This window comes from Rhamphochromis sp. 'chilingali' (genome assembly GCF_963969265.1).
Source record: "Rhamphochromis sp. 'chilingali' genome assembly, chromosome: 4".
NCBI classification, from domain to species: Eukaryota; Metazoa; Chordata; class Actinopteri; order Cichliformes; family Cichlidae; genus Rhamphochromis; species Rhamphochromis sp. 'chilingali'.
In genome coordinates, this window is record NC_137948.1 from 15978928 (window position 1) to 16006790 (window position 27863).

The window sequence follows — 27863 nt, forward strand, 5'->3', positions numbered from 1 at the left end:
GGATGTAAAGCCACAGACAAATGAAAAAGATAAGGAGCAGGACGACCATGTTTTATAAAGATCTGTCCACAGAAAGAAAGTTCCGTGTGCTGGATGTGAATTTCTTAAAAAAGGATTCCCTGAAATATCTTTTTTTTAGGTTGGACTATTGTAATTCATTTTTATCAGGTTGTTTTAAAAACTCCCTGAAAAATAGTCAATTGATCCACAACGCTGCACTAAAAGTATTAAGTGGGACTACAAAGAGTAGAATGGGAGACAGAAAGTTCCGTTTTAAAGCCCCTCTTCTGTGGAACCAGCTCCCTGTTTGGATTTGGGAGATAGACGCTCTCTCTGCTTTTACGATCAGGCTTAAAACTTTCCTTTTTGATAAATCATATAGTTGGGGCTGGATCAGGTGACCCTGAACCCTCCTTTAGTTACACTGCAATAGGTCTAGTGAACTGGGGGGTTCCCACAATGTACCGAGAGTTTCTTCTTTACTCACCTTTTTCAGTCAGTATGTGTTTATACACACCTCTGTATTAAATCATTAGTTATTATTAATCTCTGGCTCTCTTCCACAGCAAGTCTTTTGTGTTGTCTCCCTCCCCTCACCCCAACTGGTCACGGTGGATGGCTGTCTCTCTCCGAGCCTGGTTCTGTCTGAGGTTTCTTCCTGTCTGAGTTTTTCCTTCCTACAGTCACCGAGTGCTTGCCCACAGGGTCCAGCTGATTGTTTTCTCTCTGTTATTGTAGGATCTTTATCTTACAATATAACGCACCTTGAGGCAACTGTTGTTGTGATTTGGTGCTATATAAATAAAACTGAATTGAATTAAACTGAAATTCTTGTGCTGCATTTTTCTTTATTCCTGTGTAATTCAGTTGCTTTGTGGATTTAAAACCAAAGACAAACCATGAAATAATAACTTGAAGATAAAATGCTAAAACACATGAGCAAAGAAGCAGAACAACTTTGTTTGTCATGCTGAAAAACAAACTTGTTGCCAGTCACATGCTTTCCAGATTGCGCTGTGATCAAATTCTGACGGTACTTTTCTGTGTTCATAATTCCATTATTTTTAACTACATCTCAAACACCAAAGGCTCAAATGCAGCCACACACCATGACACAGCCTTCACTGTGTTTTACAGATGGCTGTAGACACTCGTTGTTTTACCTCTCTCCTCATCTCTTTCTTTTAACAAGCTAAACCAACATCTTTCATTTGAATCAGTCACTCCATAAGACTGGTAGTCACCAATATCCACTTCTTGTGTAGTTTGGCATACCTCAAGCTTTTCTCCCTGTTAACCTTCCTTAAGAAGGACTTCTTAACAGCCACTCTTCCACCGAGACCAGTTCTGATAAGGTTTTCCTGAAACTTCATCAGAAAAGGTCTCATCTGGCCCTTCAGCTGGGTAATCTCTCAAGTCCTGCGTCAACTCTTTTCAGGATTTTTTCCCATTTCTTAAGAACATAACTTTCAGATACTGTTCATCATCATAGATAGTTATGTTTAGGCCTGCAACTTCTTTCTTTTGCACAACTTCCTCAGTTTTTTTGAAGGATGGGCTGCACACCATCCCAAAATAAAACAAGTTTTTTTGTTTTTGTTTTTTTTACTAATAACTCTCTGGGAATCACCTTGTTGATGTAAGAATACCATTTTATACCCATGAAAGAGTGTTGGCATTTTTTGTAGATTCACCTTGGGAAAAAAAGGGCAGAAGGAAAAAATTTTCATGCTTTTGAGACAGGTGGCTACTAACAAAGGGCCTAAAAATACAATTGTCTCTATGCAAAGCTGTCTGTTATATGAATCATTCAAGCATAAAAGTGGCACCGTAAGTTACGTCCCCTTTTATGCCGAAATGATTCATAGGTCAGTGTCAAGTAAAGAACGAGGAAACAAAACATTCCTCTGAAAATTATCTGGTACAAAGACTAGACTGAAAATAAATGAAAAAGCAGCCAATGTCTGAAGTAAAACTTTGAAAGAACGTCAGTATACTGGACAAGTCTTGTTCAAGACCCCAATTCAAAATTACACAAAAGTCTGGCACATCAGAAGCAAAATACAAAGAAACACGATTTCATTTCAATACTGTATAAAATAATTTTATCACCTCAAATTATTTTAAAACACGATCCCTAAATGTTAAGGATTCACAGGAACCACGAACACTCAGCCTCTAAATGTTTCTCATTTGTGGTTTTTATCTCAGTTCATCTACAACAGAGTTGACTAAGTTGCCTTTAGGTTGAGGTGGACTTCTGTTTTGGCAACATCAAAGTGTATGCTTTGCTAGTACTGTACCATAAACTTTCATTTTGGAAATGCAGCTCACCACGGGAAAATTAGGAAATGGCAAAGGACCTGACAGCACGAGGAATCATGAGGATGAGCAGTCAATTCCTCACAAGGTGGAAAAAAAATAAACTTTTGGGAGTGCACTGAGCAATATTTTTGTAGGCTACATCCCCCCAAAATTCTATGGACAAAAATAAAACTCTGCCAGTGATCTCAATTGCATTTCATCTGTCAGACGTTGTTGTGCTTCTGTTGGGGCTTGTTCAGGTGCCAAAAGAACGGGCACAGCGTCTTTTTATTGATGATTTCACTGCTGATGCCAACAACTGAACACATGCAGAGGTCTACAAAAGCGCTCAGATTCAACCAGCACGGAGCCTAAAAAACAAAAACATTATTTTTTACAATTTAATGTGAATTTTCTTGTAGCTTTTCTAGTATTCCTGAACTTCGAGCATGTTAACAAACTTTCCAATCTGACTGATTTTGTAAAGCGAATTTGTTGTGTAGGTAGTATAAGATAAAAAGTAAAAAAATGCATTGAATGAAATGAGTAATTGATGCCTTAATTTGTTAATTTCAGGTAATATGTCTTGAAAATTTCTCACAATATCCCGGATAACGAATAAAACTGGACCTGGCTATCATAAGAGCCCATCCTTCACTCCTTTAAGCAGTGAATGTCTTTATTCTACGTGGTGTTATACCTCCATCACCTGGAATATACAGACAGTACCAGCCGGTCACTGAACGCTGAGCTGCTGTTTCCCTCTATGGGCACAAGATGGCGCGGTTACTTTTTGTGCCAATATTCAACAGGTCTCATGGAGCAGCTGGTCACAGAAGATTTCCAACTCAAGAGGCATGTATTCTGAAACCCTGCACAGAAAAAAAAGCCTAGAATCTGGTGTGCAAATGTTTTATTTTTCAAGACCCGACCCGTGTGAAAGTACAAACGCTGGCGTCATTCTGCAACTGAGTATGGCTGCTATCCCGAAGCAGTTTGGTTTCCAATAAGAAACCAAGAAAAAAAACCGCTTAATTGCTCTCCAAATAATCTAAACACTCGAATTTAACATAGTAAAAAGAGCACATTATTGGCGCACTCCACAATTTAGTGCCTGTTTCATTTTAAGTAAACCTAATCCCTCCAACTGTTCCACTGTGGACAGAAACCTGAGAGGGACATAAGACCTTTCCTTTTGTCCTTCTGAAACATTTTATGTTGATGTCGTTTAAAAATAATTACACATAACAGAATGAAATTAAGTCATTTTTAAAATGGTGAAATGCCAATACTAAAGTAAATGGTAAATTAGGACCAGTTTGGCCTTGGGCAAAAATAAAGAAAAAGGAAGTAGAAGAGGAAGAAAACTGCAAATATTTCGTGGATATAGCAGGGCTTTTACTGTATGGAAGGGTGATTTCACTGTTTTCTGCTAAACGTGCTCAATCCAGCATAAAGTACCGGATCAACTGGGGAGGGGGGGGGGGGGGGGGGGGGGGTCTCTCATTTTCACACTTCTCTGTCTTCTCTCCTGAGGTAATTTGCGCCCCACTACCGCGACAGTCTCCTGAAGCGCCACCAGTGGACGTCGTTGTTCCGCCTGCTGTCACCCAAGATGAGCTGACCTAAAGCCGTGCCAAGCAAGATCCGATCCGCGCGAGAGAATATGTGGAGAGAGAGAGAGCGAGAGAGGGAGGGAGAGAAATTTTGAAAAGACCGGCAGGAGGAGCGGGACTTGCTATAAGGACACAAGCGACTCTTAAATCCATCCGTTTCTCTATTTTTACGCAAGAGATTGGAAGAAACAAACAAACCGAGACCAGCGAGTGAGAAAAGTAGCGCGTCTTCGCCGGTCTTTTACATTATTTAAAATAAATCTCAGGTAAAGTGAGCTTTTATAGATTTTAGATAAGAAAAATTAGGAATAAATATACTCCAGTTTTTTATCACTTATATTTTTTTTTATCAGATATTAATATATTTTTGTGTCATCACTAAAATAACTCACTCTTCGTGCTCTCTGTGTTCCCTCTCAACTCTGCAGACACACTTGGGGGATCACGGAGCCACCATGATAAGAGCTGTGGATGTTGTGCTGGTTTTGCTGCTCGCCGTGTCCCTGTCGTGCAGGAGCGCCTCTGGAGGGTACGGGATGAGCATGTTTGCAGCACAGACCTCTCCTCCGGATCCCTGCTACGACGAACACGGCAACCCGCGGCGCTGCATCCCGGACTTCGTCAACTCCGCCTTCGGGAAGGAAGTGAGGGTGTCCAGTACCTGCGGCAAGACGCCGAGTCGCTACTGCCTGGTGACCTCTGCCGAGACAGGAGAGGAGAAAACCAGAAACTGTCACACCTGCGACGCCTCTGACCCCAAGAAGTATCACCCACCAGCGTATCTAACGGATCTTAACAACCCTCACAACCTCACCTGCTGGCAGTCTGAGAACTTCATCCAGTACCCGCAAAATGTCACCCTGACTCTGTCCCTCGGCAAGAAGTTTGAGGTAACGTATGTGAGCCTACAGTTCTGCTCGCCCCGACCCGAATCCATGGCTATTTACAAGTCCATGGACTACGGGAAAACTTGGGTACCCTTTCAGGTTTACTCTACCCAGTGCAGGAAGATGTATAACAAGCCCAACAGGGCCGTTATCACAAAACAGAACGAGCAGGAGGCAGTCTGCACGGACTCACACACCGACATCTACCCTCTGACCGGCGGGCTCATCGCCTTTAGCACGCTGGACGGCAGACCGTCGGCGCATGACTTTGACAACTCCCCGGTGCTGCAGGACTGGGTCACAGCCACGGACATTAAGGTCATCTTCAGCAGGTTGCACACTTTCGGCGACGAGAATGAGGACGACTCGGAACTGGCCCGGGACTCGTATTTCTACTCAGTGTCGGACCTGCAGGTCGGAGGGAGATGCAAATGCAACGGACACGCATCTCGGTGCGTAAAGGACCGAGACGGGAATCTGGTGTGTGAGTGTAAGCACAACACCGCCGGGCCCGAGTGCGACAGGTGCAAACCTTTTCACTACGACAGACCGTGGCAGAGAGCCACAGCCAGGGAGGCCAACGAGTGTGTCGGTAAGTCCCACCCGCGGCCCTCCATCCCGGAGCGACTGTCTGATGACGAGAAGTGTTTCTTAACCTGAAATTATGAAATTAGAATTGCGGTGGCAGGATGTGCTGATGTGTTGGAGATGTGGAAAATGTATTAACCTAACCAGGTAGATTGAGAAATGGAAAGATTTTCGTTACGCAAAATTGTGTGTGTCAATTATATGGTTTAATAATAATAATAATAATAATAATAATAATAATAATAATAATAATAATAATAATAATAATAATAATTTCTTTAAATCTGCCAATAATTTAATTGCTTTAGTTTATTAAGCTCCAACAGTCCCTTCAAATACAACCTTTACTGCGGTTCTGTTTAAATGAATACTTCGGCCCACGTCCACGAGCATATTTGGATTTAAGTCACATGCAACATGAAATGCAATTTGAAAGTCCATTTAGCTCGTCGCAGGCCATAATGGAGGCTTTTAAACCACCTCAAACGGGACCACTGAGCCTAATGACCCACAGCATCATTTCTCATTGCTCGACTTCACCGCTACAATAAAGCGATGCCTTTTAATTTATCTGAAGAATCGTGCAAAAACTCGCCACACTGCTAATTGAAAACAGACCCTTCTTCGTTCCTCAATCACACAAGTATCTCTCAACAAAATCGATCAGGTCTTATGACACAAAGCACAGAAAAGTAGATTTATTGCTATTGGTTATACAGTTTATTGTTACATTCAAGCACGAGAACATGCTGCAGAGAAGAAGAGATGTTATTTGCTTTATTGGTTGCAAATGTGAGTAATTCAAATTAAATCAATTTTAAAACGGATTATAATTGTGCAAAATCCTCAAATTCGGATAGCATAGTTAATTACATGATTTCTTTTTATGCAATACCAAAAAGAAACAGGTGTTACACACAAAAGAGGCAAATTTCACGATTTTATCAGCGAGTCAGCTCTTTGTGTCTGCAAGTTTCATCAGCTGCTGAGTGATAAAAGTGATCAAAGTTGCAATAGTTGTATTTTATTACAAGCTGGCACGGATAAGTAAGCCTGTAGATTGCAGATAGTGCAGAATGCTTTTCAGATGGCTTGGATGGCCAAGTTATGCAGGCTAGAGATTCAGAAAAAGCTTGTGGGCATTTCAAACACTGTAAGAAGTCATTTAGGAATTGTTTGTGCAGATTAGTGAAATTGTCAGTTTCATCCCTGAATCTCGGTGTTGGAAAACATTTAAACAAAAGGTTTTTTTTCTTTTAGTGTTCCTGTGTGGTGATTTGTATCAAATCTTTAATGAGGATCTTTATTCACCGTCCTTTCTTTGGCCATGCTTCATATTAAAAATTCTCTCTTTGCATTTTATTTTAAAAATAACTTTGGTTTTATTTTAATTACTGTATACAGAGGTGTTAGAATCACGTGGACCTTAAAAGCAACAGTGTTGCAATAATCTGAAGTGCAGCCCCCAGTGTAGGATGTCGATGAAACAGCCAGAGAGTGAAAAGGACAAGCAAAAAGATGACTGATGATAGACACTAAAACAAAACCCTCAGTGTAACACTCTACAATCACAGAAAGACACATCTATCACAAACCAATTCAGACCCTTATATTTTCCATTCAGCTGCAGGTCTGCAGGGGGAAAGGGGCTCTATATTGTTTGACAGTCACAGCACATGTCAGCCACTCTGACACATAGCAGCTGTTTAAAAGGTTTTTGTTTGCTAGTGTTGCCCATTTCTAAAGCTCTGGGACATTCCTAGTGACAGATGTGAACATGCTGCTAAGTCAACAGAAACAGTGGAAGATGTTCATACTGTAGGAGAAAGTCCCAGTTTGTCCAAGGAAGCAATAAAACCCAAGAAAAGAGTATTTTTACTCTTTATAGTTTGTTTTTCTTGTCAGGTAACCCATTTTAGCCTGCATGCTTTTAAATATAAAGGTAACTAATAACTAACCCAAGTAAGTGATTTTGCAGCTTTATTTAGTCAATATTATTTATTTACTATTTTTAAAAATAAGTGTTTGTTTTTTTGGTCATTTAAAGGTACAAAACATTGAGATAAATGAAAAACGTGTTGGTCCTTGTTAATGTTAGATCTATCATCACATTGGGTAGAGGGACATTTGGAGACATTTGTAAATACTGGCAAAATTATTAAACAGAAAAAAGGCACAAGCCCTGAATCATATATAAACTATTTTATTTAACCAATATCATTTACACTTTTTTATACCTGACCAGAAAAAATAAAATTTTATATATATATATATATATATATATATATATATATATATATATATATATATATATATATATATATATATATATATATATATAATTTTATTTTTATATATATATATATATATATATATATATATATATATATATATATATATATATATATATATATATTGCACTGGATTCACAAAAGTGTGAAAATGGCTATTTTTAGAAAAGTATTTTAGTTTTTAACATTTTGCAGGTTTTGGGAAAGTGTGTGTGCATTTTTAAGCTGAAGCAAACACTAAATGTTGGTGAGAAGTAGATCTTTGTAAAGAAACTGAACAATAGAAGAGGGCGAGTTACATGGAAAACAGAACCTTTTGATAACTTTAAATATCACACTAACATCTGAACAAAAGAGAGGAGATGGTTGAAAGGATCTCGTAAAACTTTGTTGATTACTTCCATCATGATCAGACAGATCGGGCAATCTTGAATGTGCATCTCGATGCATTTGGGTGTCTCGACAGCAAATTCTAAGTCTGTAATGCAATGAGCTAAATAACACGAATGACGTGGAAGTGTCCTCACTCAAGCCTTTTAGGCTAAATGACGAGCTCATTTACAGAAATCCCCGTCAACTGTTCAATAAAGGAAGGCGATAAAGGAAGGTTTCAGCTTCTCTGGAAAAAAAAATCACAAATGTGATTCTTTTTTTCCCCTAGTTTGCAGTTTTTGCGTAATTTACTTGATGTCTTGGGTACAAGAAGAAGACAAAGTGTTTTGAATAATTTAGGAAGATTAAGGACGTGTCAGTGTCAGCCACATGCAACTATATTTGAAATTGTGTTAATGCCTTGTGATATGTGGCTAAAAAATAAAATAAAATAAATTAATAAAAATCAAGAAGAACAAATAAATGAATTCTTTAAAACAGCTGTTTTCTGTTAGGTGATGTATTTCTTTCTTAATTTCATGGATTTTTGCCAACATCTTAACAAAGTTTAGGATCATTCCAGAGCAACAACAAGAGAGAGAGAGATAACAAAAACATTTCCAGCAATGTTATCAGGACTTTGCAAAATTTCTTGTAACCAATGAAAACACAAGAGTTTATTTTTCCTCCGCTAACCATGGTGCTTTCAACAACTATATAAGACAAAATCCAGTACTGAAAATTCTGAAATGCAAATGATGCCCTGTAGCCATAGACATGCTGTTCTTTAACTCTTTGCAATCTTGACAGCCTACTAGGAGTAACCCTTGAAGCCCTTTTCTGAACAGCGGATTCTGTCATATTTCAGACCTGCTTGTAGAACAGCATGACTGGGTTTCTGCAGCTACCTTTGGAAAAACCCAGAAATTATTCTTAATAGCTGTCAAACCACATCCTCAATGATGTATTCTAAGGTATCAAAACTTGTCATTAAGGCTACAGGGCTTATTGTCAGATGCTCTCTTTATGTGCAAAACAGTTAATCAGAGTTTGCCATTTCTATCCAAGCACATTAGACTGAGGGTTGTATTCTCGCTTTCGGCTGATTCTGTGAAACCCTTTCCAGAGAGTGATCAAACGTTACACCCATGTGGTGCATGTTTTCTTTGCGATATTTGTTGCCCTTTTTGATTTCATTGTTTAGTTGTGTTGTATACAGTCAGACACATGTTTTTATGTGTGCAAAAGAAGTCCCGGCCAGTCGGTTGTCAGCTGGACAACAGAGATATCCTACAGGCCTTAGTTCGGATGTTTCCTAGCCATTTTGTTTGTTTGTAACCTTTCAAACTGAGGTTCTGGTTAATGTTTAAGCAGCTCACCGTGCACTCTTATAAACCGGCATCCTTCATCTTCAAAGCTGCCGGCAGGATGCATTGTTAGTCTCAGTGGCAGCAAACAGTGCTGGGAATAAACTGACGGCTTAGCTTTGCACTTTGCACTGTCATACTTTTCTTCACCTTCAGTGTTTCACTGACCCTTTTCCTCTGACGTGCAGTCATGGGTAGGCACGCACATATGCTCACACGCGCGCGCACAGAGTTTCTTTCAGGTCTTTATCCGTCAGTTCAAACAGGGGGGGGGGGGAATGGCCTCTCTCTCACTTCTAGAACTTCTTTCCATGAGCTCTTATCAGTGTTTATGACTGGTTTTGTAAACCGCGCTGCAAAAAACAAGTCGTGCACGGTCCAGACGACTGGCGAACCCTTCTGTTTTAGATTCGAAGACCTGCTGTATCTCTCAAACAGACAGAAACGTGGACGCAGATTGTAAGCAAGGCTGATGGTACAGTATATCAAGTGCTCTAACTAAACACTAAAAAAAGACATCCAGGAGAGAGACACACAGAAGCACGCACACACACTGCAGGAGCAGTAAAAATGAAAACCTCTCTCCTTTCTGTTGTAGGATTACATGAGACTATATGAGCTGTGTCTGCTGCTGTAGCCACTACTACTGCTGTCATCTGGGAGTGCGAAGCTCTATTTTTGCACTTGTATATCCTCACAAGGTGTTGGGATGAGATGCTTTGACACACACCGCATTGCTAATTTAGCTGAGAATCTATGCTAAGAATTCAAAAGCTAGTTACATCTGAAATGTAAATACTTGGACTTATGAACTTTCACCCTTGGTCAGTATTCACAGCTGTTAAGTCCTGTCACCATCTGAGAGTTTTAAATGCACGCTTACTGATAAAGAAAAATACTTTGATGGTACAACTATTGAGCTGTCTGATTACATGTGTACAGTCAGGTGGGTGTTTCATTCACAATATAGCAAAAATTCAAGTAAGATTGTGAACAAACTAAAATTAGACTTTGTGTAAGGAGGTAGCCAAAGTGAAATTCAGTTCCTGAGGCACAGGGTGAAAAATACTCTGCATGAAAAAGTCCGTCTGTTTCAGCAGGATTCTGAGTTCGAGCCTCAGAAGGATACTAAAGTATTTGTGTAAATCAATAATGATAATTTAATAAAATAATTACAATCAGAGGACTTTAATAAAACAGCTACTCTGCACACTTTTGCAACCAGAGACTGTACAATCCCCAGGAGTGAGATCATTCCTAATAGCGATAATTTTCCCTCAAATAGATGTGACAAATAGTGTAGATACTGTTGGGTATGTTGAAGCATGGGAGATCTTGAAGTAATTAATGTCAGTAGTTGGCAGCGGCCCTTTTCGGAGCTGGAATTTTGGAGCTAGTTGTTGCTTGTCATGAGGCCTGTTCAAGAAGCAGTTCAATTTTGATGCTATTCCAGTTTTGTGCTGATAATAAACTCTGACAGCCCTTTGAAGACTGGAAATTAGCGTATATCAAAAAATGTCTGTGGTTAATGTACACATAGATTACGTGTGTGTATGCGAGTGTGTTTGCTCTGAGAGGAAAAATACAAGCGAGGCTGGCTTACTTTTTGGTTTGAAAGCAACGTGCTCAGCTGTCGGAAAAGACAAAAATCTGCTGTGAAATTTCACAGCCTGTGTATCTGTTGTGCAGTTCAGTGTCCTTTGGGCAAAGCGAACCTTTCGGCGACTGTGGTTTTGTTTCATTGCTCTGGCTACAACGCATAATGCAACACAGACCCTGCTCACAGTGTGAGTCCCTTTTCTCAGCCAGCGCCTGTGTGCATGTGTGCGCGAGCGGGCCTCCGTGCACATGCTCGTACCAGAAATGGAACTTCAAGCTTGTTTTTGAGAAATCGCTGGTAGGAAGCCATATTGCATCTGAAAGAATGCCATATTGCGTTACTCCGTTGGCTTCTGGCCTGCGCTCACTTCCTCTTGTCACCCTTGCTGAAGCTTCAACTTACTGTGTACTGTAGCTTTTTTATTACAGCATTCAAACAGCCCAGAAACTCAGATTGTAGTCATCATTATAATCATCATCATGCTCTTGATTATGATCAGAAGGATCAGTGCTGCATACCTGTGGAAGAAAACATTGACCCCGTGTGTGTGAGTCTCTGTGTGTGTGTGTGACATATTTAAAATGTTTCCATTCAATCTGTGCCAATACTCTCCTAGCAGCTGGTGATAATTGGTCTGGCCAACGAGATCCAAATGATCTTTTCCTCTTCTTTCTCCCTCAAACACAGTAATCAGGTGTATTCTCAAGGGAGAAATCTAGGCGCACTGCACATGCCCGCTAAAGACTTTCGGCTATCTTATTAATCCGGTTCAAACCGCAAGCATAAAGTAGGCTTTCCTTACAGCGATGACAGCTGTTTCGTTATTTTTATTGGAAGGCTTGGTTTTCGACAGCTCGGCGAGCTCAATCATGGCAGGTTGCCTTAGGTGCAAAAACTTAAATGCATTACAAATATAAAACAGTGTTCAAACATGACTTAGGTGGCTCCCAAACATCTGTACAAATTCTGCAACGCAAAAGACCAGAGGGACACAGGCTTTTCACACACAGCTGTACAGATATTCCTCAGATATTCCAGATGTTCCTCGTGTATGTATCCAATGACAGAGGGAAGACGCTCCTTTCAGTCATAATACCTGCCTGTTGTCTGCAAGCTGTTTTTTTTTTTCTGCCTCTTTGTGTGTTTCAGTGTGTCTTTCATCTCTGTCAGAAGGCCTTGACATCATTTGGTGTATTTGTTTTTACTGTAGAGTGTGTGCCTGCATACATCTGTGTGTGTGTGTGTGTGTGTGTGTGTGTGTGTGTGTGTGTGTGTGTGTGTGTGTGTGTGTGTGTGTGTGTGTGTGTGTGTGTGTGTGTGTGTGAGAGAGAGAGAGAGAGAGAGACAGAGAGTGAGAAATGGAGACTGTGTCTGGATTTCTCTGTCAACTTCATTTTCTACCAGTCGGTGTTTATGCAAACAGTAATGCTCTCTAGGATGTGAGCAGCTATTCAGCGCCTGGGGAGGTGTCTCTTAATGAATTAATTGATGACTTGATGCTATAGTGAAAGTTCGACTTAGCAGAGGGAGGATCTCCATGTGCTGTGGTTTTGGCATAAATCGCAGCCTGAGTACATGTGTGTGTGTGAGAGAGAGAGAGTGTGTGGGAGAGAGAAACAAAGAGACGGATAAGGAGGGAGAGGGGTGGTGGAGTGTATGTGATGGAAAGCTTTGGTTTGAGAGGGTACCAAATGACTGGGGGTAATTAAAACCCACACCAGACAATATTAGTCTGCGTCCACACATTAGACACAAGACACTTCAATGCCTCACTCCTCAGCTCTATGAATCACAGCCTGCCTGTCTCCTACATATTTTAAGCACCCGCACTTACACCACAGAATAAGTGCTGTCACATAGACGTGACAGGCAGGACACTGTCTGCACCGTTCGGTGGGAAAGGTTCCCAGGATTCAGCTCTTTGCTACTATAAGTGGGAGGATGAAAAGTAACACTGTTACACTAATGCTTTATCCACAAAGGAATTATTTGGAAAATTCATATATTGTCTCAGATTCACAGCGTCCACTTAGACATTTAGTTATTTATTTAGCCTCCACTGTTGCTGTTTCATTTCTTTCAATACTCCACCAGTTTTGCAATTCCTTGCTCTAACAGCACGGCTGAAGTGAGACAGTGTAAATAATCAAACTCACTACGGATCTGAATGAGAACCCGAGGAAACTGCATTCTCGTACGGTAGTGTCTTCTCAATCACGTGGCTAGCCCAACATTTTACTTGAAGCTTGTGATGAAGACAATGACTTGTCAGTATAGTGTTTGAACAAATAACACATAACACAATACACAATGGGTCATATAACCATAAAGTTCAACAACTGGACTTTTTTATCCCAAATGAATGACACTGTGGTAGGTGTTAGGAAGAATGCAGATTTGAGCGATTTAAACTTTCTTCAGATGTTGATGCTATTATCTACATTATTACAGTCTACACTCAGTAGTTTGGTTTTGAGTGAGTGACTGCGAATGTAGTCTTGAGCCTTACCCTAACACAGAGCTAAAGACTGGGTCAAAGAAATTGCGTAATCTTACTGTTTTCTAACCATTCCTTCAGATTTCACAGTCACACTCTTCAGACCCAAGTGATACCAAAGTAATGGCAAGTCCCACCACTCAGCAGCAATCTTTCTAATGCCCTGAGATAGCTATTCATTCCACTACTCAGAGAGTTGCGTCAATACACCACAATTGGCTCGATGTGGAATACACATTGAGCCAAAGAAGATGATTGGCTTTTTAATAGAAGGGTGGGGCAGTGGGTCAGACAGCTACCATCTCTGGCAATGCAAAATGCACCCATAGAGTTCTATTCAGGACTCTTTGGTGCTCACTTAAGTGGTTATTAAAATCTGTTCAGCTTGTGTGCATAACACACAAAATATTCTATGCAGCTTTTTTCTTTCTTCTAAATATACAGTAGTACTGCTAAAACACGTTAAGTAACATTATGTAAGAATTCAGCAGGCTTCCCCTTTAAGCCCTTCAGTTTATGCACGAGTCATGATCACTCATTCATGCAGTCATCGGGTCTGTAACACACTGTAAGCACAATCCTGATTCATGGCCACTATAGACGGAGCAGAGCGGTCCCACTTGTTAACGTGGGTCATAAAGGGACCAGTAAACAGAGTAAGAAAACAGAGAAAGAGAGCGAGAGAGAGAGGGAGACTGGCACTGGAGGATTATTTTCAGTTAAAAAGCAGCGAGTGTGTGCGTATGTGAGATCTGATCCTCAGGCCGGGGCCAGTGGTGCTGTAGAGGATCAGAGCTGATGACCTCAGCACCTCTTTGAGGCAGCAACCTACTTGTGGCCATTTGTAGCCAAAGCAAATATATAACATGTGAAGAAAAAGAAAAAGGAAGCAAGAAGAACAGAAAGTGATTCTTAGTGAAGAAAATTCTTAAAACTCTCCTGCACTGCGCTCTGGGTCTTGCGGTGATTAGCTAATGTGAGGTAAAATCCTCACATTAGCTTGCTTTCCTTCTTTTACTTCCAGGTAGGAGAAGCACTGACGCTGGTGCAGCATGTGTTGCTACATTACGCTACAATTACCCAGGTCTGTTCACACTTAAAAATGATAGCCTTGGCACAGTTTGTAACAATTCCTCCAAATATTCTTGTAGCTGATAGGGCTGTGTCGGCATGAACAACAACAATAAAAAACAGATACTCTCTTATGTGTGTGTGTGTAAGAGAGAGAGAGAGAGAGAGAGAGAGAGAGACATAAAAGAGAAGCAGGCTTTTGTATATGCAGCAGCTCAGCATTTGATTCAAGGTGAAAGTCCTGGCAAAAACTGCCCTGGCAGCAGTCACACAACTCGCCGACAGGACCACCTAGCATGAGCGTGAGCACATTGTGCTCTGAAGCAGAGGTCCTTAACACTCACAGCTATAGATGATTAATGGCTGGATGAAGTTACACCTCCACGGAGCAGTCAGTTGAGCAGATCAGAGCGCCCCCCGCTGTTGCTGAAGCACACTGTTGCAGTCATCTGAATGAACTGCAAACAGCTGGAATCATCCTCGGAGGAGTAAAGCCCCTGCTGTTGCGGTTTAATTATGCCGTAAACTTGGAGACTGTAGATGCAAAGTCTCAAAGCATTTTGTTCTGCACTTAATGTTTTAATGATATTAGATCGACAGAAGTTAATGTGTGGGCAAAAGAAAAAAATCCTTCCACTTGTCTTTTACAGATTCCTTCTTTCTCTTCGTTTTTCTCAAGCACGTGCAAACAAAAAATGGAGAAACCACCTGTGACAGATCAAGCAGACCTAACCCATTTAATTTTGCACCACACGTGCTCACGTGTCACCAGCAAAAAAAAAGATCCCTTCCCTTGGAATTTGTTGTGTATGTGTGTGTAAATGTGTGTGTGTGTAGTTGTTTTTGGATAGCTGACAGTAATTTGTCAGCGATGGTGACAAATGGTGGAGGCTGTGTATGTGTGTGTCTCTGTGTTTGTGTAACTAGCCAGCAGGGCACCAGGGGTTTGTAGCACCCAGTTTTCATACATGCCATTAAATTATTGTTGTGTTTGTTTGTATGGGACTAAAGTTGTCTATATAATGAATAGTTATAAATACAGCTAAAAGTCATACAATCCATTATCTTATTCACTGAAAAACTGGAGCCCCCCTGGCTCAAACTAAGTGGTAAATGAAGCTGAAGTTGCAGATTTATACAGTTGCATAAATTGGTGTCAGTCAGCAGAGGTCAGCACAAATTAAACAGATCTGAATAAGGTTGAGGAGAGAATACTGTTCAGGTCGTTTGTTCTCTTACATGGTAAAAAACGAAATACAGCTTTATAAAGTTTTATCCACTTACCTAAAGTTGATTGAGCAAATATCCAATCTGATACAGTAAGTTTATGGATACATTGTGAAATACACTGAAAATGTTGAGTAGGTAGAGCTGGATTTTAAAGCTTTGTACATTTTCCAAGGTAAGTGCGGCCAGTGCATGTGAGCACATGTTAGGTACCGAGACTGGGGAGCAGTGATGCGATGTGCCAAATCCCCCAAAAGCTGCCATCTTACCATGAATTTGGCAATCTGATCCAAGAAAGCGAAATAAACAATCTATTATAAATAAGTCAGAATCTCCAGCTTTTAAAGGGTAAAAATATCTGTTACGCACAACGATAAGAACATGATGGACACAACCACAAATAATTACAAGTAGGTGTTAGGCAAGTAAGGTGTTAGACTCCTGCATACACGGTCCTTGACACTATTAAGCGCAGCATTTTCAGTTTGTCTTTCAGGTTTTTGGACACAAAATCCCTATGAGGAAGTTAAATTGAAGATCTTTGAGAAAGAATTTTTTTGGGGGGGAAACACTCAAGTGTAAATTCTATATTTGTGTGCATGTGTTTGGCATGTGAAGCAGAATGCAGCCTTCTGGGAGGATGCTTGGGGAAAAGTTTGCGAGGTCATCTCAATTTGCCCGAGGTGATCCCAGGTTAATCCGTCACTCATTAGCTCTCACAGATAAGACAAAAGTGGGGTAAGGGGCTGCAAATCCATATGCTCTCTCACTCTCTTCCCTTTTTGTCTCTCCTCTTCATTTAGCTATTTTCAACAAGAACAAGCCCCTCTCTGTCCCTCATGGTCTTTAGTAAAAAGAAAAAAAAGAAGAAACTGAGCACATGTAATAGAATAAAGCCATGGTCTTGCCTTCTTTACCTAAGACCTTTTCCTCCTTATTAAACCCTTGCCAGCCTCGGGGACAATACAGCCAATTAATGAAGGTTGGTGTCCAACTGAGTGCAGAAAGAACTGAAGCACTGGCCCCTGCTGATTGAGCTCCTCCTTATGGAGGTCCACTATGGAGTCGGAAGGGTGGTGGGGAAGAGGGGTGACCACAGTAAAAAAGTGATGGAGAGTGGGAACAAGGAAAAGAGAGCAGCTTAAAGACAGAAAGAGACTCGTGACTGAATATGTTAACAGTCGTTTTCATTTATACAGCTTCTACTGCTGCCGGGTCTTGGTTGAGAGCGTCGTCTCTAGTGGTAATGCTGAATGCATGTGTGGGTTGCAGGGGCTCCCCGGCAGCTGTGGGGACCCCCACGCCAGCTGAACAAGTCATCAGGTTCCTGCGTGAGTCTCGTCACTGGTTTTAATAACAAAGGGACCCTCTCACTGGAGGACAAAGCAAACAAATGGGGCTAATTACGGGGGGCTGATAAGGAAATTATGAGGAAATTGAGTCATGAGATGATCGTTCGTGGCAAAAATTAATTTCCAAAAGGGGCCCCTCTGTGTTTTTTTCTGAAGCCTGGACCTGGAACTGGATGACACATGAAGGAAAACTTGGCCTCTCTCTCGCTTTCTCTCTCTATCTCTTACTCACTAACCTCTGGAGACACAAAAAGATACTGAAATGATTATGCATCGGGTTTCTGTAGATATCCAGATGTCTACCTGATGATAAAAAGAACCCGGAGAATGGACCTGGCTTTCTTTTTTTACCCCTTCGCCCTCTCCTTGTTTTTTTTTTTGTCATATTTGTATATTTTTATTTCTCCCTGTTTGGCAAGGACAGGTCATTGGCAGGGGATGAAAGCTGAAGTACTAGGGAGGGTCTGTAGTCTCTCAGGAAAGTCAAAAAGCTTGGGGTGAAGAAAAAGGTAGCTGGATAGAGGAAAAGAGCTTGGCCAGATGTAGCAGTGTGTCTGGGAGATGATGCAGACCTGTTCCTGTAAGCTGTGCTTAGTAATTTGTGGCTTTGTCACTGTTTTTTTCCTCACTAATCCCAATCAAATGTATGCTCCCAAAAAGGAAAATGAAATCGTACCTTAAAAGATACACACGCTTACTCAGTTTTTATTGAATATGCGAAGACCCTTCAGGGGCAAACAGGAATCAGTGTTTTGGGTCAGAAAATGATCTTTATTATCATCTTCCTTTCTGGAGTTGTATTTCGAGGCATTCAAAGCCAGGTGGGATCTTTAGTACATGAACTTCCTAATGTTCGGAGAGTGGACAACAAAAGGAAACCCTTATGTCTCCATCAAGAGGGGACATTATTCTGCCTGCTGTGCAATTTCATAAATCTATCAAAAATACTTGTTACTTTAAAACCTGTGGCTTTTGTTCTGTGACAGCCACAGTTTCATTATGTGTGAACACTGAGCGGCACGGCTTCCACTTTTAGAAAGAAAGAGAGTATTGGGTTTCTGTGCGGGATTTCCGTAGTGGTTGACGGGAAATGAAATTAACTCGGTGTCCTTAAAACAAACAAGGTCAATGAAAAATAAAGAGTGGAGAGATCACAAATAAAGATACAGAGAAAAAAGAAACACATGAGTTAGGTTTAAGGAAAAGAATAACGGGCTCGTGTTTAGGCTGCTGCCATGGCCGGTGACCTCATCGGAAATGACACCTCTCTTGCCAGCACAGGGGATTTTGTATTTTACACGGTCTCGGTCACAGTACAATAGGCAAGTTGTGAGCGTGTTGGTCGGCGAGATCGGGATGTCCGGCCATAATGATTTTACAAATGATGGTATCATCGACTTGATCTGTATGAAATGCCAACATACCAACGGAAGGATTTTTCACCATCGCTGCTGAAATGCTGTTGGGCTTCATAAATCAGCTGCAAGACGTTAAGACAAAAAAGCTGCACTGAGAGGTCAAACTATTTTCTGAAGCCATTTCCATTAGATTAAGTTTAAGTGGCCTATTTGATAATTATAGTCAATTTTCCTGGCCCACAATCATCTTGTAGCTGAGTCGCCCTCCTGCCAGTGCAAATATAAAAGAATATCAACAGTCTCAAAATCACAATGGGGTAATATTATTCTTGACATAAATTACACAAGCACTTACATTTCACTGGGGGTTATAGTGTTCTTTGGATTGAAATGTGGAGGGGAACAAAAGCCTTTTTTTCTCAGACCTTTATACTGAAAGTTTGTGATCCTCTTTTTTTAACCGTCTCCTCCTCCACTCAGACATTAGCTGTGTTTTGTAAATTTATTTAGCATGTACGCATACTGTTAAAATTTTCTGTATTTGATTATATTGTAAATATAAGTCCATACCTTATATTTAGCATTGTATGGGAGGCATCATTCTGAGAATCGTCATTCAGAGTGCAAGAACGTTTAGCTGAACCAAAAGATGGCAGGAGTTCTGACTATTGCAGCTGCACAACATCATTTAACTTCCTTTAACCTTTCTTATTAGAGGGAGCATCAATAACTCCTCAATTTTAGAAAATACCGCTTACTTGTTGTTTGAGTTCCTCTCCGCTTAAATGAAAAAAGTGGCGCAATACTCAGTTTACTCCCTGTAAGTCATCCGTTTGCTTGCTCTGGCAAATGCCAGTTCCCCCCTTTCACTAATTACCTTCTACCAATGACTAAATTAAAATGAGGTTTTGGATTTCTGAATCAGAAAGTTGGTTTTTTTTACCTCCGACTCCACTTCCCAAATGTGTCCTTCCTGTCTGAGTCAGAAGTGCCACAACTGGTTATGGAAGATATGAAATGCTTCAGTTTTTGTTAGAAAACAATTTCCTGTTGGAAAAACTTAAAGAGCTTCGGTTCTAGCAGTGCAGTTAAACAAGTGGAAGTATGTAAATGTGTTTGTGTACAAGCACACGTTCATGCCTGCGTGCACAAGGGCCTGTTCCCCAGTTTTCTATGCCAGAGAAGTGCAGTGGTTCTGGAAACAGTACAGTAAAAATATCAGTAAAAATATCTGTGTCCCATCAGTGTCAGAACCAATCGGCGTGGACCAAACCAGCTGACAAACTGCTTTAACGCAGAACCCATCTGCCATATCTGCCGAAGCGTGACTCACTACTAACGAACATCGCAGTAAAGTGGCAGTGTGCATCCGTAAAAAATGTTTTTTTACTTTACTGACAAAAAATGCACTCGTATCTATTTATGAACACAGTGCTATTGTCCAGTGTTGCTTAGATTGATCATTGTTTTTTGAGCTGGATATAAAATAAATCTGAATTTTAATGAATGCAATTATTTTAAAATGCACTGTCATAACAAAAAGATGTATAAATGCTAAAATGATCGGCAAATGAGCAAAGATTTGGTGATGAAAGGACAATAAAGTACAAAAAAATGTAGCAGTTTCTTAATTAAAAACATAATCCACAGGGATACAGTTAGCAGAGACACAGAAGTTAAGTATTATAACGTTTATTATAACCTTTTTTTAAGTTAAAAAAAATTACTTTTAATTCCTCAAACTTACCACAATACATATTATTCTTTTAGGTCTATTGTTTGCCGTTATTGCAAATAATAGCCTTTTATATAAGTTATATCATGTCATTCCTGTGGCTGTATACATTAACATAATTATAGAGGCTGAAACTGGACAGAGCTCATTTTACTTGTTATAAAGATCCAGTCAGGGAGATGGAAAATCTGGAATGACTTTGAGCTGCAGTGGAAAATAATACTAAATCTGTTGGATTTGGATTCATAGCATCATATTCTTGAAGGTCCTCTATTGTTATGACTCACAATAGCAGAGTTTCAAATTGAGATCTGAATTCTTTTCTGACACAAGTGATGCATATGCATGCACACGCACTTGACACATTGTGATCCATTTGATCCTCTTCTTCTCTTCTAATAATTCAAAACTATTTGGCCTCCTTGCTTGCCTGCATTTACTGTAACTGTTCATGCACTCACATAGTTTCAGAAGGCAATCATATTCATATTAAGCACACAATTAAAATGTGTTCTGTACTAATAAGTCTGAAAGATTGTAGGGGATTGTATTCTGCTACAAAATTGCAGATCGTTGCTAATGACTGTTCATTTATCATATCCTCCAGCATGTAGGTAGCTTTGAAGTTGAGTTTGTCAGTCACCGGTGTTCCCCGTCCATCACAGACTCGCACAAGCTGCAGATTGTTAGTCATGCTTCTCCAGGCCCGATAATAGGCACAGGTCATCTTATTCACATTGCTTCTCTATCATTTATCCAGTTTTTCTGCCACAGGCTAGAAAAATCTGTTTCTTTATGAGATCATCTCTCCACATTCAGCTCTGCTTTCTTCTGTTTCTTCCAAGAAAAACACCTGAGCTGGGGTAAAAGTAATGCTTGTTGCTGGCTTCACAGTCCATTTGTGACCCACAGTCGACCAAGCAAAGTATATGGCTGAAGTGAAGCCAGGCAGCTACAGCGACAAATTATTTTCCACCGGCACATTGATGGGTTAAAGAATTAGAACGACGTTGAGGAATTCAGGTTAAAGTTCAAATTGTGTCATTTTGAAGATGGATGAGAGCTGAGGACAATAAATGTATCACAGAAGTGAAGGAGCTGGCTTTCCGTGACTATCCCACTCATTCCCTCCTCCGGAGAGGAGACTGTGATTTAGTTGATGGCAAGAAATCAAAAATGTACAGTGTGTGTATGCAAACATAGAAACGCTCAGGAAAAATCTTCAGGTACACTTCTTTCATCAACCTGTCTGCATGCTGCTGCCCACCTTCAAGCCTAGGTGTAATAAAAACTGGCCATACTTACAGAGATGAATAGTAGCCCTAACTTCTGATTTGCTTTTGCTAAGGCTGTTTCTATGATTAGAAATTAGAAACTTTGACAGGCTCAAGATTACTGCTTAGCTTATATACTGTATGCAAACAATCACAACCTGCTCGAAATGCACCGACCCATGTCTTTGCAAATTTGTAACTCTCTCCTTGCAAAGGTACATAGATAGACAGTTTGAATTCTACTGTAACTGCAGATTGTTAAATATACTGCTATTTCCCATAGCAGTTTGTCAGTGAAATTATTCTTCAGGTTTTAGCCAGCCAGCTTGTGTGTATGCGGTGTCCTTTTCCACTGCAACTAAAATATGTTAGTTAACAAGACAGCTTGGAGAAGTCCTGCAAAATGTTTTAAAAAAAAAACTACTACTGCAAACTGCAAAAGCAGGTTATGAAATTGCTAAGACAATTTTCTTTCATACTCCAACCTGGTCTTTAGCCGAAACCTGCCCCCTGACCGTGCTATGTGTTAGTAACTGACAGGTTTTAAAAGAGGTCAGACAGCCAAGCAGCGGAGCTCCAATTTATTCTGAGGTTCAACAGGAGGGACAAACACAAAGGGATGAGAGGAATGGGGAACAGGAGGCAACGGTGTTTTACTTTAAGATTTATTTCTTTTACATTCCATCTCTCCACTCCTCTACTCCCTTTCTGTTACTAGAGCACTAGAGGATTTCCTCTCCTCTCCATCTCCTCTGTTTGACCACTGAACTAAAGTCATTTTCATGGCTTATAAATTTTATAGAGAAATTTGTCACTAATGACATCTGCAGCAGAGAATGCCTGGTTTTCCCCACGGGAAAGGGAAGCAAGGTGAGGAGGGGAGATTGCACAGTTCAAGTGGTAGCCTAGTAATGCTGACTTCGCAAAGGAATGCGTGTGTGTGTGTGTGTTGTGTGTGTGTGTAGGTGAAAGTTTGCCCCCCTGCTTAGTATGGTCATGCCACTGCAATTGCTAATTAGCATATAATAAATAGTTGAGCAGAGCTTCCATTTAGCGTTGATTTCCATTTCTATGCAAATATTAAAGCAAAAATGTCCATTTTGGCTTAAATTTACCAAATAAACACTTGCTCCTAAGTCAGGGAGAATGACAGGTCCTTAAAGTGCTCGTGTAAAATCTCCAGACAGCTGTAGAGTGGACCTTCTGGTGATATTTTTGCCAACTGTTGCTTCCAAAGTCAATAATGAACTTTTAGTGTCAACAAAGGATGACGTTAAAAAGGCAGAAGGATCCAGGAAACCACTTGTATCAATAATTCCCATCATATTTTTAAATGTTTACCCAGCAGAAAGAAATCTAAATCTAGCTTATCCCTACCCCAGCACTCATCCACTTACCCTTAAGCAAGGCGGAGCCGGTGCAAAATGGGAGTGCCTTCCAAATGAAGGTAGTGAACGTCACCCTGGGGCTCTGCTTCACATGCTGTAAATAAAAAATGCATTTAAAGGGGGAAAAAAGTAACCGAATAAGAAAGAAAGAGAAAGAGTGGGGACAGTGGAACAAACGCTCTCTGTGTTTTCGGCCTAAAGAGCCAAACCAGCTTATATAATCTGCAAAGCATCTAACTTCAAACACCATTTATTTTACTCATCTAACAGTCACCAATCAATGTTGGCCAAATGTATTGTGTTATAAGATGATGGGTTTAAAATCTTTAGTTGACATTGTTGGAAGACAAAGATGACTTTAATTGCAGAGGTTGTGGGATTAGTATGAATCACAGCTATGGAGGAGCGTGAGTTAGCCTTGTGTAAACTCTGTCTTATTGTCTAACACTGACAGCACCAGCCCATCCCCGTCAGCCTCAGGGCCAGCAACGCACAAGACGACCTGCCAGGAGTTATATGAACCCAAAACACTATGGATCTGCTAGTCCCATAGAAACCAAACTCACTAAGTAAACAGACTGGAGGTGATGTTTGACATGAGCAGGGAGAGCCTTTGTTTTGGGAAGATTTGGAGATCTGTCTTGCCTGTTTCCTATGCCTTAGTGGAGTTTGTAGATGTGTGATGCTTCTAGCAAAGGAGACAGGGCTGGGTAATGGCTGGATGTAAAACAACAGAGAGCAAGACTGTGGAGAAAGGTTATTATGCTTGGCTTTGACAGCCAGGTGACAAGGAGCTGTACTATGGTTTCAAACCATTGCACAACTGATTTACAGCTAATACTTGAGAAGGAGCTAAGTCTCAAACAGTTCACACTGTGATTATCAGATCAGACAGTGACGGCGGAAAGAAACATCAGGCACTTGTTTCAATAATCCACGCTTACTTTGTAAGGGAAACATTGCTTCATCAGTCAAACACAATACATTTATACACTATTCCCACTCATGGCCTTTCAATAAAAACTCAACAGCACTCTTAAGTGAGCCCAGCGATTTTGGTCTTCCTGATACAGGAACTGTAAATCCAGTTAGTTCCAATCATCATCACACTCAGGAGAAATCTTTTGCTATCGTGCCACTACATCCGTTCACACATGGGGCTCCTGAATATAGAGGTCATATGGCTCTGCCAATGTTATCAGTTCAGGTTCCTTAAAGACTTAATGTCTACAAGAAACATACAGAACACATTCACTGTTTAAGCTATCTAAGCAACAGTTCGGTACTGTTGGACTATATTGTGATATCACACAGCAGATTGTTGTCTGGACTCAGCCAAAGTTTATGTAGATACTGCTTTCAGCATCGCATTACTCCTAAAGCTGTCAGCCCCTTATGCTATTAAGACAGCTGCTCTTAGTGGGTATTGTTCAGCTGGGAGCTATGGAGACCTGACAGGGCCCAAGAATCTTTATTCATCCTAAAAGGCCTTTCACCACTATAGTGCTGAATAGGACCTGCCAATGTCATCCTCCACCCATGGCATTTTTATGGCATAGCTGACATATACACAACGCACTCTCGTCAGCCCCTCTGTGGCTCAACCCAGGGTCCTTTTATTCCCGCACTGTATATCAGCTGTTGTTTTCCCATAGACACAAACTGAAGGAGATCTTTTCCAGGCAACGCCACCTTATCTGGGAATTACGCAAACACTCACTTGGAGACACACATTTTACCGGCGATGGACGCAAAAATAAAGACAGACTGGAAGAGAGAATCTCTCTCATGGAAGCGTGCGCGCTTACACTTGCGCATGCACGCATACCTTCTCACACACGCTTTCTGCTCCACGCACACCGCTCAGACAAAAGATCCTTGATTACTCAGCAAATGGATGCACCACTGATCACAGGGTAGCCCTTTTACAAACTGGTCTATTATGCAGTCTCAGCGTGGGGTGGAAGTGTTGCAGGGGCCTGAGGCAGTGTGGCTTTGGAGGGTGAAAAGCTGTGTGTGTGTGTGTACGTGTGTGTGTGTTGATGTGAAAGTGCGTGCACACCCATCGAGGCTGAGAAGTGCTCCCATGCTGCGCTGCCTAACGAGAGGGCAGGTCAGCCATTAAATGGGCACTAATGCGGGAAATTGGAGGCCATTAGGCCTTTCTTTGTTGTTGTGGTTCTGTGTGGCTAGTTAGACTCTTGAAAAAGGAAAGGCCTTATTAGCCTCCCCATGCAGACAGCGAGTGAATATATGGGCCATTTAGCTCAGCATGCAGCGGGCTGGCCTAGCGCTGCTGTACGCTGCTATAGAGCGTAAGGCCACGTGTACACAAATGAAATGAAATGCATTTAAAATTGTGGGGATTTTTTTTCAGTTGCATTTGTTTCATTTGTATTTTGTATTTAAACATCAGTAGAAAGAAATATGTTCTGTAACTGTTTTCTCTTCAGTGCAAACATAACTGACTTGAGTATTCGTCCACTTTGACGTAAGTTTAAAGTAAAGCCACAGTTTTAAGACAATTTAAAAAGAAAAATCAGTGATAGTGCCATGTCTGTGTTTTATTTTTGTTCCTTTTTCTTTAAAAAAAAATACAACAGGTAATAAGCTTTATTTGTGATACAGAGTGCAGAGGGGAACTTAACAGGAGAGAACGTAGTTACTGGAATTATTAAAGTATACAACATACAAAATATCAGACACGATGGTTTGTAACTACATTTCTATTAAAGAAGTCTGTTTAATAAAATAAGCCCAAGTTTACCATTAAAGTCAAGAAAATAAAAACTTTATCTTCTTATATTATATTTCTATAACTGACTTTTAATAATATAAATAATAAATAATAATAATAAACTTTATTTATGAAGCACACTTAAAAACCAAGGGTATGCCAAGGTGCTTAACAAGTAACATAGAGAATAGAAGGACGATAATAGAAATAGGACCAAAGCAAGTACTAGGTATGCAAGCAGGTAGCTGTCACTGATACATAGGAAAGCAACAGGTACAGAGCAAACAAGAAATTAAATGAGCATAAAAGTGCATAATATAAAATCATAAAAGAAATATTAACTAGAGGGAAAGGCAAGATTGAATAAGTGGGTTTTTAGTCGTGATTTGAACAGTGCAATGGAATCAGATGCACGGAGGTCGAGAGGAAGGGTATTCCACAGTACTGGGGCAGCCAGAGCAAACGCACGGTCATCCCGGGACTTCAGCCGGGATCTGGGTTGGGTCAGAAGTAGTTGAGTGGCAGATCTAAGTGTTCTAGCAGGAGTATGTGGTTTGAGAAGTTCACTAAGATAACTTGGTGCTAATTTATTAATAGTTTTGAATGTAAGGAGTAATATTTTAAATTGAATACGGTACTTTATGGGCAGCCAATGCAAGCTAGCTAGAACAGGAGTAATAGGGCAAAATTTCCTGGTACCAGTCAAGAGGCGGGCTGCTGCATTTTGGACTGTTTGCAGTCTAAGAAGAAGAGAAGAGGGAAGACCGTAGTACAAAGAGTTACAGTAATCCAACCTGGAGGTCACAAAAGCGTGAATAAGCTTCTCCAGGTCCTCATGCGGAACATAATGCCTAGCCTTAGAGATAAGGCGCAGTTGGTGGAAGCTAGATCTCACTACAGCAGACACTTGCTTATCGAGTTTGAGCGAGCTATCCAGCAGTACACCCAAGTTACTGACATAGTCACAAGAAAAGCTAGCAAAGGAACCCAGGGCAGCACAGAGTTGGGCACGAGGGATTTTACTGTTGAACATCACAATCTCAGTCTCTTTAAAACAAGAGAATTACTCAGGAACCATTCTTTGACCTCCCGCGTGCATTCTTGAAAGTAGTGCAGGGACACAGCAAGGTCGTCAGTAAGTTCAAAATAGATCTGTACGTCATCGGGGTAACAGTGGAAGGCGATATTGTATTTTTCAAAAATTACACCTAGATCTGGGAGGAGAGCTGGATAGAGAACTGTATAGTTTTACTCTTTTTGGTAGTATTTACCTCAATCTACTGTAAATCCATAGCTTAATCCTGACCTTCACTCCACTGCTAATAGCATCATGAGGGACTCAAACGTGCCAGTTCTCACAGCTCTTTCAGCTAAGCTACATTTTATCACACAGCGACAGAACTGGTATCATGCTCTCCGTACTCGCGCCCTGAGTTGCAAAATTTACACTAAAAAAACATTAAAACTAAAAACCATATATGTTAAATGATGGAATAAAGAAAGGACAGATAAATAAACAGGTTGACTGAAAAGGGGTCTGACAAGAAGGTTACGGCTGCTTGACAGCAAATGGAATCTGTCCACTGGAAATCAGTCCACGCTGCATTTTTAATCTGCCTTTGATAAAACTGCAGGACTGATGAATATTCTGTATGACCTGATCTCAATTAGTCAAGTCTCCTCAAGTTAAGCCTGCAAGTAGCAGCAGCAACAGCAGCACACTGATCTCTTCCCATCCCTCTGTCCGCCTTATTTTTTCTTTTCTCAGGCACTTTCTTTCACTTCTCATCTATATATATTTTTTCCTTTTTGAAAAAAATTCTTTCACCCTTAGTACATGCAGTGTATGAAGCAAAGTGCTTGTTAAAAATACTGAAACTGGGCCTCCTTTGGGGACGGCAGAGATCCAGAGTTTAGTTAGGGGTTATTAGAGACACAGTGAAGAGGGCCAGAGGGCTCACAGGGGGCTAAAGTGCTGTGGCTAATTGGCTGCAATAAAGGAATTAAATTAGCCTGATATAATCTCTGCAGCGGGCGCCTCACTCTCCCATCCATAACTTCTTCCCACTCGCCTGCACGAACGCTCCATCACCCTAGTTCCATGGCATTCCCAGGGTGCTTCACACCATACATGAACATCAAACAGGTCCACACACACAAAACCATCAACTCCCTCACACATTGCACCCTTCCTTTTCA

At 40.8% G+C, this 27863-nt stretch overlaps 1 protein-coding gene across 1 annotated transcript in view; it reads left to right on the top strand.

The window, feature by feature from the left end:
• Positions 1–4375: 4375 nt before the first annotated feature.
• Positions 4376–27863, top strand: part of ntn1a (netrin 1a) — a gene marked incomplete at its 5' end in the record, with an annotated part of 55142 nt that continues 31654 nt past the window's right edge. The window contains one exon of the mRNA XM_080881135.1: positions 4376–5399. Within this exon, the coding sequence (XP_080737261.1) occupies positions 4376–5399 (1024 nt within the window). The remainder of the gene's footprint in view (positions 5400–27863) is intronic.